The sequence below is a fragment of the Balaenoptera borealis genome, assembly GCF_965194805.1.
Source record: "Balaenoptera borealis genome assembly, chromosome: 2".
NCBI classification, from domain to species: domain Eukaryota; kingdom Metazoa; phylum Chordata; class Mammalia; order Artiodactyla; family Balaenopteridae; genus Balaenoptera; species Balaenoptera borealis.
In genome coordinates this window covers 53,079,828-53,093,753 of record NC_138867.1, presented here as the reverse complement: position 1 = coordinate 53,093,753, position 13,926 = coordinate 53,079,828, and the positions used below count along the sequence as shown (strand labels likewise).

At 34.7% G+C, this 13,926-nt stretch overlaps 2 protein-coding genes across 4 annotated transcripts in view; one reads left to right on the top strand and one right to left on the bottom strand.

The window, feature by feature from the left end:
• The window catches only part of SREK1IP1 (SREK1 interacting protein 1), a gene marked incomplete at its 3' end in the record, with an annotated part of 85,471 nt that overhangs the window by 58,159 nt on the left and 13,386 nt on the right, over positions 1-13,926 (top strand). The window contains exons 5-7 of one of the 3 annotated variants that reach the window (XM_082383197.1): positions 381-453; positions 2,824-2,912; positions 3,536-6,086. In XM_082383197.1, coding sequence (XP_082239323.1) covers positions 381-453; positions 2,824-2,912; positions 3,536-3,576 — 203 coding nt within the window. Of the gene's footprint in view, positions 1-380; positions 454-2,823; positions 3,065-3,535; positions 6,087-13,926 lie in introns of those variants that run through there. The other 2 variants (XM_082383195.1, XM_082383196.1) reach the window with 2 other exon arrangements.
• Positions 5,979-13,926, bottom strand: part of SHISAL2B (shisa like 2B) — a 37,876-nt gene continuing 29,928 nt past the window's right edge. The window contains exon 4 of the mRNA XM_082383201.1: positions 5,979-9,280. Coding sequence (XP_082239327.1) covers positions 9,156-9,280 — 125 coding nt within the window. The 3' untranslated portion in view covers positions 5,979-9,155. The remainder of the gene's footprint in view (positions 9,281-13,926) is intronic.

The window sequence follows — 13,926 nt, the reverse complement described above, 5'->3', positions numbered from 1 at the left end:
CATGACCCTAGGATTTCATGATCCTAATTTTGCTTGAAAAAGAAGATTTTTTAAATTATACATGATTGTATTGTTTCATTTCTTAAGGCCTGGAATAGTACCCACCAAACTGTTGACATTGATTTGCTTTAGGAATTAGAAATGAAATATTTGAATTTTTTACTTAATGTACTTAGTAGATTTGAAATCTGTATTAAAAGCATATAGTACTTTTATAATGTTTTTAATGAGTAAAAATAATCAAGGGGACATTGTTACAAAAAAAGTGCAGTATCCTAACCAGTGAAATTCACCAACCAACAACCAAACTCGAAAAATGTATACATACCATATTAGTATATAAACTGATGGTGACCTGATTCTTTCCCCTCAACACACAGGAATAAATGAAGAAGAGGAGAAGAAAAAAGCAAAAAGCAAAGAGAAAATCAAGTTGAAAAAAAAAAGGAAAAGGTATTTTTTTAACATTTTTTTTTTAAAAGGCAAGACTGTGGATCTAGATGGATTATAAAATTTTATTTTTCATGTTATAGTCCAGTTAATTTAATATTATCTTAATGAGAGTTAGATGTTCAGTTGTTTCAGTAAAATAACAAAATCCTTCATGTCAGGAATCAAAAATAAAGTCAGCACTCAGCCACCTTAAATTTTCTTTTTTGGAGCAAATCAAGGTATAAATAAATAACAGCCCCATCCACTTCTTTTATGTATTCTATTTGTATTCTAGAATTTTTAAGTTTTAGAACATCAGTTAAGTTTTTAATTGGACATATGTCTAAATTCTTCACATATATATTTTGTCCTCATATGTATGAAGTTGGAGCTTAAATATTTGTATTCTCAAAATATTATTGCCATGGCTAATAAATTAATTTATTAATAGGATTTATGTACTCATTTGTCATGCTAAAAATACCTTCAGATCTTTCAGAATTCTCATCAGCCACCTATGAATTTTTACTATCAACTCTTTTAACAACAACTGGTTAAAGAAATTGATCAAAAGACTTAAGAGGCAACTTCTTCCTTGGTTCATGAGTGCACTTTCATTTACACTAGAATAAACATGTACATATAGACACTTTTTAGGGCATTTAGCAGGTAGTCATATCTAGCTTGGACCTTAGTTCTCTGACAGTAGGTTCTGCACATCAGGTGTTGTCACTTTGTAGTTTTTATAGAGCATGTAATATATACATTCTAACACCCTCAGCTACTTTATAAATTGGAAAAGTTAACTCACTTTCAGGTGTTGGGAGTTAATAATGTTTAAGAACTAACACAAGAAGGTAGAGCTCAGTGTATCTTATAGTCTGATGAGTGTATTGTTTAATCATTTGCATTAGCACGGCATGTGGATCGCTTACAGGAGAAGTGAGATTTTCTGTTTTCTTCCAAATTTTCATGTACTCGTTTTGGAGTAACGTATTATTTACTCAAGCCTCTCTACCTTGGGCCTCACCCACCTCAGACAGGGCCTGAAATTAAAAGAACTTTTCTAAGTACACTTAGCAAAGGTAACGCCCCCTGATGTGGTTGCTCTGCCAAAGTGTAACATTCTGCCTTAAAGAGAACCCAGGTCCAGAAAGCCAAATAAAAAAGTGCAGGCAGAGAAGCAGCGCTGGTTAGAATGTAGGGGTCAAGCAGGTCTTCAAACAGGAAAGCAGGCAAGAGTTGAGAAAAAGAGTTGAAGAGAGTGCAAGAGAATACATGAGAAAATAAGCTCAGGAGATGGCCAGAGTCTGAGAAGGTGGGCAAGGAAGAGGAAGGAACACAATGTTACAGAAACGGGGGAGGCTGAGAGTCCCTGATCAACGAAGGCAGTCAAGGAATTCACACAGTGAGTCACTCTACAGACACAACCTTGTAGTCTCATGTGTTTACTTTGCTTTCTACTGTATGTCTCTTAGGTTTTCTTAGTTTGGGTTTTAACTTCTAATGTTTAGATCACTCAGCTATCTCTGGAATGCCTTTTAGATTTTAAATTAACTCAGTTTCTGTTTTGTCACACATATTTGGGGTTTGGATATTGTTGCACATCTTTTTATACATCTCTTAAGAGAGATGGATTTTTTTGTTCATTTTTTGTTATTTTTCATTAGAGGAAAGAATTCTACAGTTTATTTTCCCAATTTAGTATTCGAGTAATATAAGAAAAATAAAGTATAATGATAAGTTATTCTCATTCATTTATATAGCGTATGCATTTAAAAGCATTCTTTCTGTAACTAGTGAAAATTATTTCAGAATGCAAGTGTTCATCTGTATCACTCTGCTTGTAAAAGAATCAAGTACTTTAACTTGAAAAATAAAATAAAACAAAAGTGCTTTTATTTTGCTAATTTTCAGCTTTCATTCATTTATACGGAGGTACAACTGTAGCCCTTTTTATATAATTGTATCCTTTTTGGCTCTTTTAAGAGAATATGTGAACAAGTTATTATATACACAAGTGAATTGTGTATATAATGAGGGTTGGTAAATGCCATTTTCTTTACCTTATAAGAAAGATTTTGAAGGGTACACAGGATGAAAAACTGAAAATCACAGAAAAATTATTTCATCCTTACTGAATTTAAAACTCATAACTAGAACTGAGCAGAATAGAGACATTTGTTTTGTTAGTTTTTCTGGCTAAGTGGCAAAAACTCTGAATACAGTATTTTAAGAGAATACAAATATATAAAGCACATTTTGTTTGAATTCCTTTATATTTATACTCCCACCTTGTTCCAAGAAGGATTTAAGTCAGTTCAAATTCCATTTAAATGTACCCATCAACCATAAATACAATTATCAGTCAGCATGCATTATTACTCATAGGTCTTATTCATCCAGTTCCACTGAAGAGGACACTTCAAAACAAAAGAAACAAAAATATCAGAAGAAAGAAAAGAAAAAAGAGAAAAAGAGTAAGTCAAAAAAGGGGAAGCATCACAAAAAGGACAAAAAGAAGAGAAAAAAGGAAAAGCATTCTTCTGCCCCTAATAGTTCTGAAATCTCCAAAAAGTAACTGAGACTTTGGCCTGAACCATTAAATTAAAAAATTTGGTTTTGAAAATTATTAGACTTTCCTTGAAATTTGCTATATAATTATGCTTTGCAATAAATCACAGCCTTTTCCATATAGACATTTTTTCATATATGGGGCCATTACTGTCTGGCAGTATTTTAATGTACTATGATTATAGAGTATTAAATCAGTCTTATTACTTGATAGCCATGCCCCAAGTATGGATATTTGTGCAACAAAACTCATCGTTTTTGGTATTCCTCTGTGTGTGTGTCTGGCTAGTGTTATTACTTCATAAGTTGATTGTAAATGGCTTTACTACAGTCAACACAGGCAATCTACGTAGCAGTTAATGAGTACTGCTGAATTAAGTGTCCACCTTCCAGTGTTAAAGTGAGGTAGGGGATAATGCTTTGCGCTTGACACTGAAAAATTTCATAGCTTTATATCCTATGATAATGTATAAAGAGAGTGAATTCTTCACGGTTGTTTTTAAATCTTGGCTTTTTTTGGATGTCACAGGAGATGAAGCTGCTTTATTGGTCTTGACCAGAACTTTTTAAATGAATGGCATCAGCAGGAAGATGATAATGAAAATATTTATAACAAAATTTCACTGTTTTCTGAGATGCAGAATTCCTAGTACCTGCCTCCTTGGTTTTTGTAACAAAATATTTCTTCCTTGCTTAAAAAGACAAGTCTAGTTCAGCCTACTTGTAGGTCTCGTAGAGATGATGCTGTGTTGGGCAGGATTTTTAAGATAGACTCCTGGGTTGTTTTACAAATATGCCATATTGGCATGTCTTAAAGAGATACCTCAAACACAGAACTTTTTATTTAGGAGGATAACAGCTAAATCTTCATTAGAACTGATTTTTATTGTATTCGGTATGTAAATTTTATGACGCTTGTTTCTATGAGTAATGTGGAAATTTTTTATAAATGTGAACATATATATATATTTGTCTGAAATAATTTGTAGTTTTGAAGCAGGTTTCCACTGAATTTATGGTTTCATAAATGACTAGTTTGGGGTGTTTCTCTCTTTGACTTCAATCATAAACCTCAGGAGCAGTGACAAAAATTTAGGATTAAGAATTTTATTCTGTACTTTTTAAAATTTAAGAGTCAGGGAGTTACATCATGAAAGCCTTTATATAACAATGGAAATTTTATATGAGTCAGCATTTTCAAACACATAGTTGTAGATATAAATGTTTCTACATTTTTTTAATTTCACAATGATCAATGTTACTTACTTTGCTGAATACTTGGATATCCCTTATGTCCAATAAGTTAAATACTTATTATTGTAGCAGCATCGAAAGTCAACTAGTTAATCATGGTACAGCACCAAAGATTGTAAGTACCTCACTGTGGTGCAGTTATAAATTTTCAAATTGGTAGCCTACAGACATGGCTGCAGGTGAATTCATTATGATGAAATCAGGTAAGTACACATAACCTCACAGGCTGGAAAGGTGTACTGATTCTTCCTTCACCCAGCACTCCTATCCGGCATGACCTCAGTAAGACTGGGAGAGCCTCATAACTCCTCTTAGCATATGCTTACCTTGTGCAGATCCTAGGGAAGCTACATCCACATCCCTTTTCTAACATTACAGCCATGGAAGTGCTCACACTTGTAGCTTTTCCATAACCTAACTTAGTCCTATGGCCTCCTTAAAAAGAAATCCTCTTGTTTAAATAGCTTAGTTATTTGGAGAGAAACACAGAGCTACTAGGTTTTTAAGGGTTTGTTTTGCCTTTGCTGTAGTTTATGTATTTTTGAAAACTATATTTTATGAAAATACAATCCTTTGGTTATCAGTATGAAAAAAAATAAGTAAAAAAAAAAACTTTAAAAAGTGATTAGAAAATGCTACATGCAAACATATGGTCTCGTCCTATTGAGTGTGTAACATGGTTAAAAATGATAATTGTAGTGACACAAGAGTTGATCCAGTTATTTGTAAGTTTTACTTCTGTTAATTGAAGAGATAATAAGTTGGCTCATCAGATTTGTTATCTGAATGGTAAGACAATCAGTGGCTCAGGAGAGTTATATAAAATTCAGGCCTCATTAGCTAATAGAGTTCGCAACTTAAAAGATTTTAATGTTCAGTAATTTTTTTCCCCAGAAAAAACTCTTGGAATTATTCTTGAGTAAATTTCCCATAGTCTGAGAATAGTTTATGAAAGATCTCATCTGAATAAAATTCATTTATTTTTACTAAAGTAATTTTCTTCTGAAGTGATCTTGTTATTATTATTGGGATTAGATGCAAATCTCACTAATATATTGTAGGAGAAAATTAGTGACATTTCCTCTCAGGCAATATGTAGCATAAGGTAAACTGAACTTAGTAGTAAAAATCCAAAAGTCCTAGTTGTCGGCGCTTCCATTGCAGGGGGCAGGGGTTCAATCCCTGGTCGGGGAACTAAGATCCCGCATGCCGCACGGTGGCCAAAAAAACAAGTCCTAGTCGTTCTGGGTACCTGTGTGACCTTCAACAAAGTCGTTTACCTTCTCTGGGCCTTGGTGTCTTTCATCTATAAAATATTGTACCAAATTATCTCTGAGATCCCTTCTAGTCCTTAATATATATGATTATCAATACTTCAAATAATATTATTTTAGAAATTATTTTCATTTAGAATATAAATTATTATATTCATTTATAAATTGGTACAGATAAGCAGGTAGCATTCTGTAAATGGTAAAAGTTGAATTTATTAATATAACTGTTAAACACATGTTACTTCTTTAAGCAGATAATTGGTATTTGGTTCATATCCTTACCACCCAGTGTATGTTATTTTCACTAGATGCAGACAGAATTTATGTTTAGATTTGTATCTGTAACCTGATTATCTGAATACTTTGAGACTATTGCTTTTGGGCTGATGGACCTACGCCCCATGCAGTTCCGTATTTCTTTTCTCCATATCTTCTGTTGGCTAAAACCTCTCAGAGGGATCCCCAGTTCTTCATACTTAATACATATCTGTTTACATCTTTGGTTCTTTGAGGCTAAAACATCAGTGAATAAAACAACTGTGTGTGTCTGTATTTACGACTCATTCTGTCTAAAATTACATAGGCCTAGGTTACCTTCAATTAAACTAGATTGAAGAGTTATCAATAATAGTCTTGTTAAATGCCATTGAGTCCTTTCTTCAATAAACATTTACTGAGTGCCTAGCATGGCAAACACTATGTTAAATACCAGGGATACGGAGATAAATAAGACACATTTGCTTCCCTGAAAGGAATTCACAGTTTAGTTGGTAGGAGAAACAGCAGAACTCATCATTAGGTATTAAGTGCAGTAATTGGGTTTATAGAAACACACAGGAGTACCTAACAAAGTCTGGAGAAGTTAGAAGAGGCTACTTAGAAAAAGTAATGCCTGCAGTGCATTTTGATTGAGGATGAGAGTGGGAGTTGACAGAATGAGTACTGTGAACAAAGCTCACAATAGAAAAAGCTGGGGTGTGTGTGTCAAGAATTATAAGCCCTGTGTGGGGCAGGAGTGGTAAGAATTGAGACCACCATTCTAAGTTCTTAGGTACAAGAGAAGGAGGTTTTATGTTCCATGTTTGGGAGCTTGGACTTTATCTGTAAACAAGAGACGCCATTAGAGAGTTTTAAGGAAAGAAAGGACTTTTATTGAGGTTTAGTTTCATCCATTTCATAATCCAATCCCACAGTTTTTAAAGGATGAAATTAGTCTAATTAAAAGCCTGCATAGAAAATAATTTGAATCTTTGATATTCGATTATCTGATCTCTTATTCTAGGCCCACTTTTCTTTCTAAGTTCTGATTTCTAAAAATTGCAGTCTTCTAAAAAGCTGCTATATTCTTTATCAGACCCATCCCCAGAATTAAATGCATATGTACATAATTTGAAATGTGTTTTGCTTTTAATTTTATTTTAGGTTATTTTTGACTGGCAGAATATATTGTGTTGTTAGTATTTTCAGTTGATATAAATCATTTAAAATATATTTTTCAATGCAGACTGTCGTAATTTGGTAAGGCTTCTTTTAATATTTTTAATATTGATTTGACTATTTAAATCCATATTATGAATATTATGAAGTGCAACTGCTTCAAAGTCACAGTGACACACACCAGCTGGTCTACTAGATAGCCCTGTCGCTCTCCCCCAGGTTTCCTGGCTTGGCAGGGAGTGCTCCGCAGATTCCAACTGATACTAAGTGCTGAGACTCAGTTTTCCTGGGCAGTTGGCATCCAAGAACAGTAGGGTTTGTTACGCCAGCTCAACGATAATTTCACTTGCGAAGCCCAGGATCTTCAGACCTCACTTGTCTCCTCCCAGCTCCTCTAAAATTTTGCAAAGCGCCAGAGAATTGGGTTGCCTCTTGTAGAGCACAGCCCGTGATGCATGCAGCCATGCCCAGCCCCAGTTTGCCTGTCCCACAGGTTGGGAAGAGTCTGGGGAACCAGGAGCATTTTGCTGGCCCTGAGTCTCTAAGTTTCCTGCTTCTTGTCTGGCCTCTGCTCTTCCCCTTGAGCAACAAAAGTAGACTTACCAGTGCCTTAACTAACTTTCTCAACCTAGATTTTCACCTGAGGCAACATCTAATTAGTAATATAATTATTAATATCTGTGTATCAAGATAGCCAATTTTCTGGGATTTTTTTTTATCAAAGCTGGATAAAAGATCAAGAAGTACCCACACTTTATGTGCTTTCACAAAAATAGATGAAAATTCTTTGCTTTTATGACCACATAAAATGTCATTTTTGTAATGGAAATGTTTCAACTTTCAGACTTCACACACACTCTGAGCAATTTTAATATTTAAACATTGGCAAAACTGTGCTCTTTTTGAATGTGAAATCCAACACTGGCAGTAGGATGTTGCAGTAATGATCTGGAACTGTGCTGTCAGTGTAGCCACATGTGGCTATTGAAATTTAGATTAAGTCAATGAAAATGTGTCTCTTCAGTTGCACTAGCCACATTTCAAGTGCTGAGTAGCCACATGTGGCTAGTGGCTACCATGCCAGTCAGTGCAGATATAGAAAGAACATTTCCATCATCACAGAAACCTCTACTGGACAGCGCTGGAATCCCCAGTTCTTAGTAGAAATTTTGACAGGCTAATGATCAAAAGTTTCTAACCCTGAGCTTTGCATGCCTGAGAGCCATAAGGCATTCCTTTCTTTTCCCCCAGCAGACCAGAGAAGCTGTATTTGGCACATTTTGAAAGGCTAGTCTTCCAACTCCAGAAACTTTGTACAACACGGTAGATGTGTTCAGCAGAGCCAGCTTAAAATTAATTCTTTTTTCCTATTGAATTCCATTATAGGACCAGGTCTGTGTTCTTATAATAGAAATCACATTTATGAATAAAAATCTTTTAAAACGATTTTAATTTGCAGAAACTGTAGTTTTATTTCTAGATGTCTAAGTGATACCACTGCAGTAGCCTTAGGTGGGACCAGAGAGCTAATTTGTTTGTTTTATAACTTTCATTCTAGAAATTCCTTAGGAACTTTATCAGTGAAGGATTTTTGTTATGGTTATCCCTTGCAGAAAATATTTATCATGCAGATTATACATAGTGATACATTTTGTTATTGAATGTTAGTTTTTATAAAGGCAATAATACATTGTGTGCTCAGCAAATCCCCTAAAAAAGGCATGGGTTGATTTCTAAGAGACTTAAGAACACGCCACTTCTCGTTCATAAGGCCACCCACCGAGATTTACCTATCTAGTACCATCTCTTATAAAAATAACTGCCTCGAAGTGTGAGAAACTTGTGAAATGCTGGTAATGTGACATAAACTTCTCATTGTTCTTCACTGACATAGGTGTGCTTATCTTGTTATTGATAAATTCTATAATTTCTCCCGAAGTATTAACATAATTTCATGTAATGTAGAAACATCTTAATTAGCAAATAAAAGTAAACTTATGCACATGGAAATCTGTCAGAAACCTTAGTGGGTGTTTAATAAATTAATTGAATGATCAAAACTGCAGCTGTGTCTTGCTTTGTGCGTGGTGAGTTTTTGAAAAGTATTATTACGAACTGCATTTGAAGTGAACTCTTTATTTTTGTTGCTCCATCTCTCCAGTGAGCCTTTACAACACAGGATATTTAACAGTAAGCAGTGTTGATTTCTGTCATATCCATTGTTTTTTCTTGAATTATATCATCAGCTTCATAGAATGTTTCATTTGTTGAATTTGAACTGGGGGCTTTGGTTTTTCTATTTGAGTTGCCTGCAAATACACAAAACAAAATGAAATAATTATTTGAAATTATGACATCAAATCTTACTTTAAAATTTGTCCTTAAAAAAATAAACTTTTTAGGAATGTTGGAAATATGATGTCCTAAAGACATTATGGATGAGTGAGAATTGAATCATTTCAAAGTTGTTTTTGAGCATTTTCTCCTGAAAGTCAAATAAGGGAAATACTCAGTAACAGAAGTAAGGATTTCGTTTCCATGCTTACCTTTCTTTCTCCACACTTCCACGGAGGAAACTACACATTTGATCAGAAGGTAACAATTTCTGGGTTGCTTAATAAAAGTGTGACTGTCCTTATGCATAAAGGGAACAAAACTAAAATCGATCATAATAATTTACAACAATCTTAAGACTTTGCCATTATAATCAATTGAGATGTAACATTTAAAAAGAGCATGTTTATTCCATAATCCCATTCACTCGTTCTATATAAATGAGTCCAAAATGCACAAGGGTAGAGGAATGTGGATATTTGTTCATCAGAAGTTAGACTAACGAGCTCATAGCAAAGAAATGGATTATTAATCAATGAATGATGTTAGAAAAATTAAGTGTGAAAATGTCATATATTTCACCAATATATACAAATTTAAATATATTTAAATAATTTTATAATTATGTAAAAGCAGTGCAAGAAATCACAGATGTTACTAATAACCCCCTGTTGCTAAACCCACAGTCCAGCTCACAAGCCACATCTTATTTGACCTATCAGCAGCATTTTCTTTCTTGGCTTCCCAGATGCCACGCTTCCTTGACTCGCTCCTGTGTCACCATTGCTCATTTTCCATCTTTCTTGTTGGTCCCTTTTCCCCTCCCAAGCATCTTAGGCTGAGGAGGGCCTGAGGGCTCAGCCATCGGTTCCTATCACTGTGTCACTGCCTAATTACTCTCATTAGTCCCACAGTTTTTAATACCATCTCTGCTGATGACTCCCAGATATGTATCTCTAACCCACACCTCTCCTGAACTCCAGACTCAACTTCCTAGTTGCCATCTCCACTTGGATATCTAGTAGACATCTCCAAGTTAGTCCAAAACTGATATTTGGATCATTCCCAGGAAAAAAAAAAAAAAAAAGAGCCCAATCCACTTACAGTCTTCCTCTTCTCAATTGCCGGCAACTTCCATGTGTTCAGTTGCTCAGGACGAAAACCTCCGTCAGCCTTGGTTCCTCTTCGCTCAACCCCACCACCAATTTATCTGATATCCTGTTGACTACATTTTTAAAACACATCCAAAATCAGACCACCTTCACTGCTACCACTGTTCTATTTTCAGCACAACACTCATAGTGATCCTTTGAAACATAAGTCAAAGCATGTCCTCTGCAAAGAACCCTCCATTTCACCCAAGTCTTTATAATGGCCTACATGTCCACACACACACACACACACACACACACGCACACCATTAATCTCCCTGACTTCATCTTTTTCTACTTCATCCTCTCATTCACTCCAACCTCTTTGATCAAACATTTCAGGCATGTTCCAGCCATAGGGCCTTTGCACTGGCTGTTCACTCTGTCTGGCATGCTCTTTCCTCAGATTATCTGCAGGGTAACTCCCTAATTTCCAATCCTTGCTCAGAAGTCACCGTTTCAATGGGACCTAAACACTGTATTTAAAATTGCAAACTAAATTCCCCCCACCCCATCCCCAATCCCTTTGCTCTCCAGTTTTTCCCATAGCATTTATTTACTAATATAATTTACCTTTTTATTATGTTTATTATCTATCTCCTCTCACTAAAATGTAAGCACCACATGCCAGAAATCTTTTACTATATTTTTCATTGATGATGCAGAAAAATTGCATTGTACATAGCTAATGTTCAGTAAATTTGTTGAGTGAAATGATAAGATTGAAAGTGTGACATAGTAAAAACTTTAAAGTTGTAGATTGCAAAAGACAAGATTGAAAGCCAACTGGGAAGAAATGTTTAGAACACATGATTCATGTCTAACATATAACCGGAACTTACATATCAATATGTAAGACATTAACACCTCTTAATCAGTAAAGAGATGGGCAGAAGATCTACTGACTCTCCAATCTTACTAGTCAGAAAGAAATGTAAATTCAAAAGGTAATATACCATTTTTCATGTCTCAATTAGGAACAGATAAAATCTTTCTTGGCCAAGAGTAATTTAAGTAATTTATTTTACCATCACAAAAATTCAGAAAAAAAGAAATAAAGCCATATATCGTACCACTCAAGGCTCCACATTTTAAACACGATACTTTTAATATTAGCCCAGAGAATAATGCCATGCATGTTTCAGGCCTATGGGCAAGATCTAGGAGCTGTAGTGAGACATCATCCTTCAAAACTTATCAATAATATTACCCCTTTGGGTAATGTGTTGGTCTATGAAATCAACCCATAGTGGGGGATGTCCTGCTTGGCCCTAGAAAGCAGGGCCAATGGGATGGCATGATGGGAGTGTAAATTGGTACATTTATTTTTAAGTCTGGAGTGTTCCTACCTTGTGATTTTAGCATGAAGTTCCCAAGGAAACCATAAGAGATGAGCTCTAAAACTTATATATAAAGATATTCACTGATTCTTTTCAATACCAAAAAAATGTAAGTACCCTAAATTTATAATAGGGAAATTGCTAAATTATCATGCATAAGTATGATGCAGCCATTTAATCCGAAAAAGTGATTTCCAGGAAATTTTTAATTACATTGAATATGCTTAGAATACAATGTTAAGTGAGAAAAGATGCAAAACTATCAGCAATACAATAATAGTTAATACTTTGATAATGTTTCCTCAGAGCATTTACTATCAGCTCCTCTCTGCTTAAAATTCTTTAGGATCAAATCTTAATTTCTTGGTTAGGCTGAGGATCAGCCCTACCTCCCTCTCCCAGCTCAGCTCGCCCCATTCCCTTCCTGGTACTTGGCATTTCAGACATACAGAAATACTGACTGACAGGCTCCCCAGACTTGCCCTGCTCTCTTGCTCTCTCTCTGCCCCAAGCCTTTGCATACTTCCAGCTGCCTGATATCCCTAACTCTCTAATCGTTGCTTGAAAAACTCTTATTTGTCCTTTAGGTTTTGGAAAATCTGCTCCAAACCTACCTAAGGGGAAGGGGGACTCACTAGCCAAGAGGTTCACTATTAGAAGTAGCTTTCCTCTACTTTTTTGCCATCTAGTCTCTCTTCTTATATGACTTTTTCACTTTTTTTCTTTAGATAAGTCTAAGCCTCACCTTGAAGTGTGTTCATACTGCCTGGCTTTGCCCATTTATAAGTAATTGTATAGACTGCTTTCTAGAGTCAATGAGGACATCCCTCACTATGGGTTGTTTTCATAGATCAACACTCAAAGGAGCAATATTATTGATAAGTTTTGAAGGATGATGTCTCACTACAGCTCCCAGATCTTGCCCATAGGCCTGAAACATGCATGGCATTATTCTCTGGGCTAATATTAAAAGTATCATAATTTTAAAATGTAGGGCCTAGAGCAGTACAATATATGGCTTTATTTCATTACTTCTGAACTCTTTTGGTGTTAATGTTCTACTTCTAAACATCCAATCATAATGTTTTGACTATAATTTGATTTTTAAACAAAAACAACAAAAAGTTAATTTGTTGTAGGCACAACATTTTCTAGCCTGGCAAGTAGCTCTTTGCCCAGTCAGCAAGCAAAATTGTTTAAGATAAATGTAGTAGGGAAAGCTAGCATGAAAATTTGATGACCTGATAAATTCTTCACTGTTATTTGCAAAGTAGACTTTAAAAGATATATGGATTCAAATTTAACTACTAAATACTTAAGTAATGGGGTATATATATATAGAGAGAGAGAGAGAGAGAGAGAGACCCTTGAAACTATTTTCCTTATATAACATTTGTAATATTTGAAAAACAAAATGTTTGTAGGCTTATTTTTATTGGTTCAGTATCGTTTGTACTCTCTGGTATCACAGCAGGTAAAGGTAAAAGACCAAGGATTTAAGATGTAAATTAGTTTCATATTATCTGGGCAGAATTTGTATCTTATATAAGCATTTTTTTCTTTTTTTTATTGAAGTATGGTTGATTTATATCATATTAGTTTTAGACATACAACATAGTGATTCAATATTTTTATAGATTATACTCCATTTAAAATTATAAATATTAGCTATATTCCCTATGCTGTACAATATATCCTTGTAGCTTATTTATTTTATACATAATAGTTTGTGCCTCTTAATCCTCTTCCCCTATCTTGCCTCTCTAGCATTTTTTTAAACATCTAAAATTTTAACCTTTTATTCGAAGTCCTGGAAGTCTGAAGACTGTAACATTTGATTAATTCAAGTCTTCATGTTTCCTAAGCTTTTTACATACTTAAATTCATAATATTCTAGTGAGACTTTCAAGGTGGTTTTTCTACCTTGTCACATACAGGGTTTTTTTTCTTTTTATGGGAGTTAAACTCAGGAATTTATTTCCTCACTTAGTTTGGGGTTCTCTCCAAGAACCCCTTAGTCTGGGGTTCTCTCTTAAGCCATCTCCATTCTGACAGCTCTGGTTTCCATTATGCATTTTCCTGGAAACAACTGAAAGAGTTTAACCTGTCTACTGCCCTCTGAGATTTAAA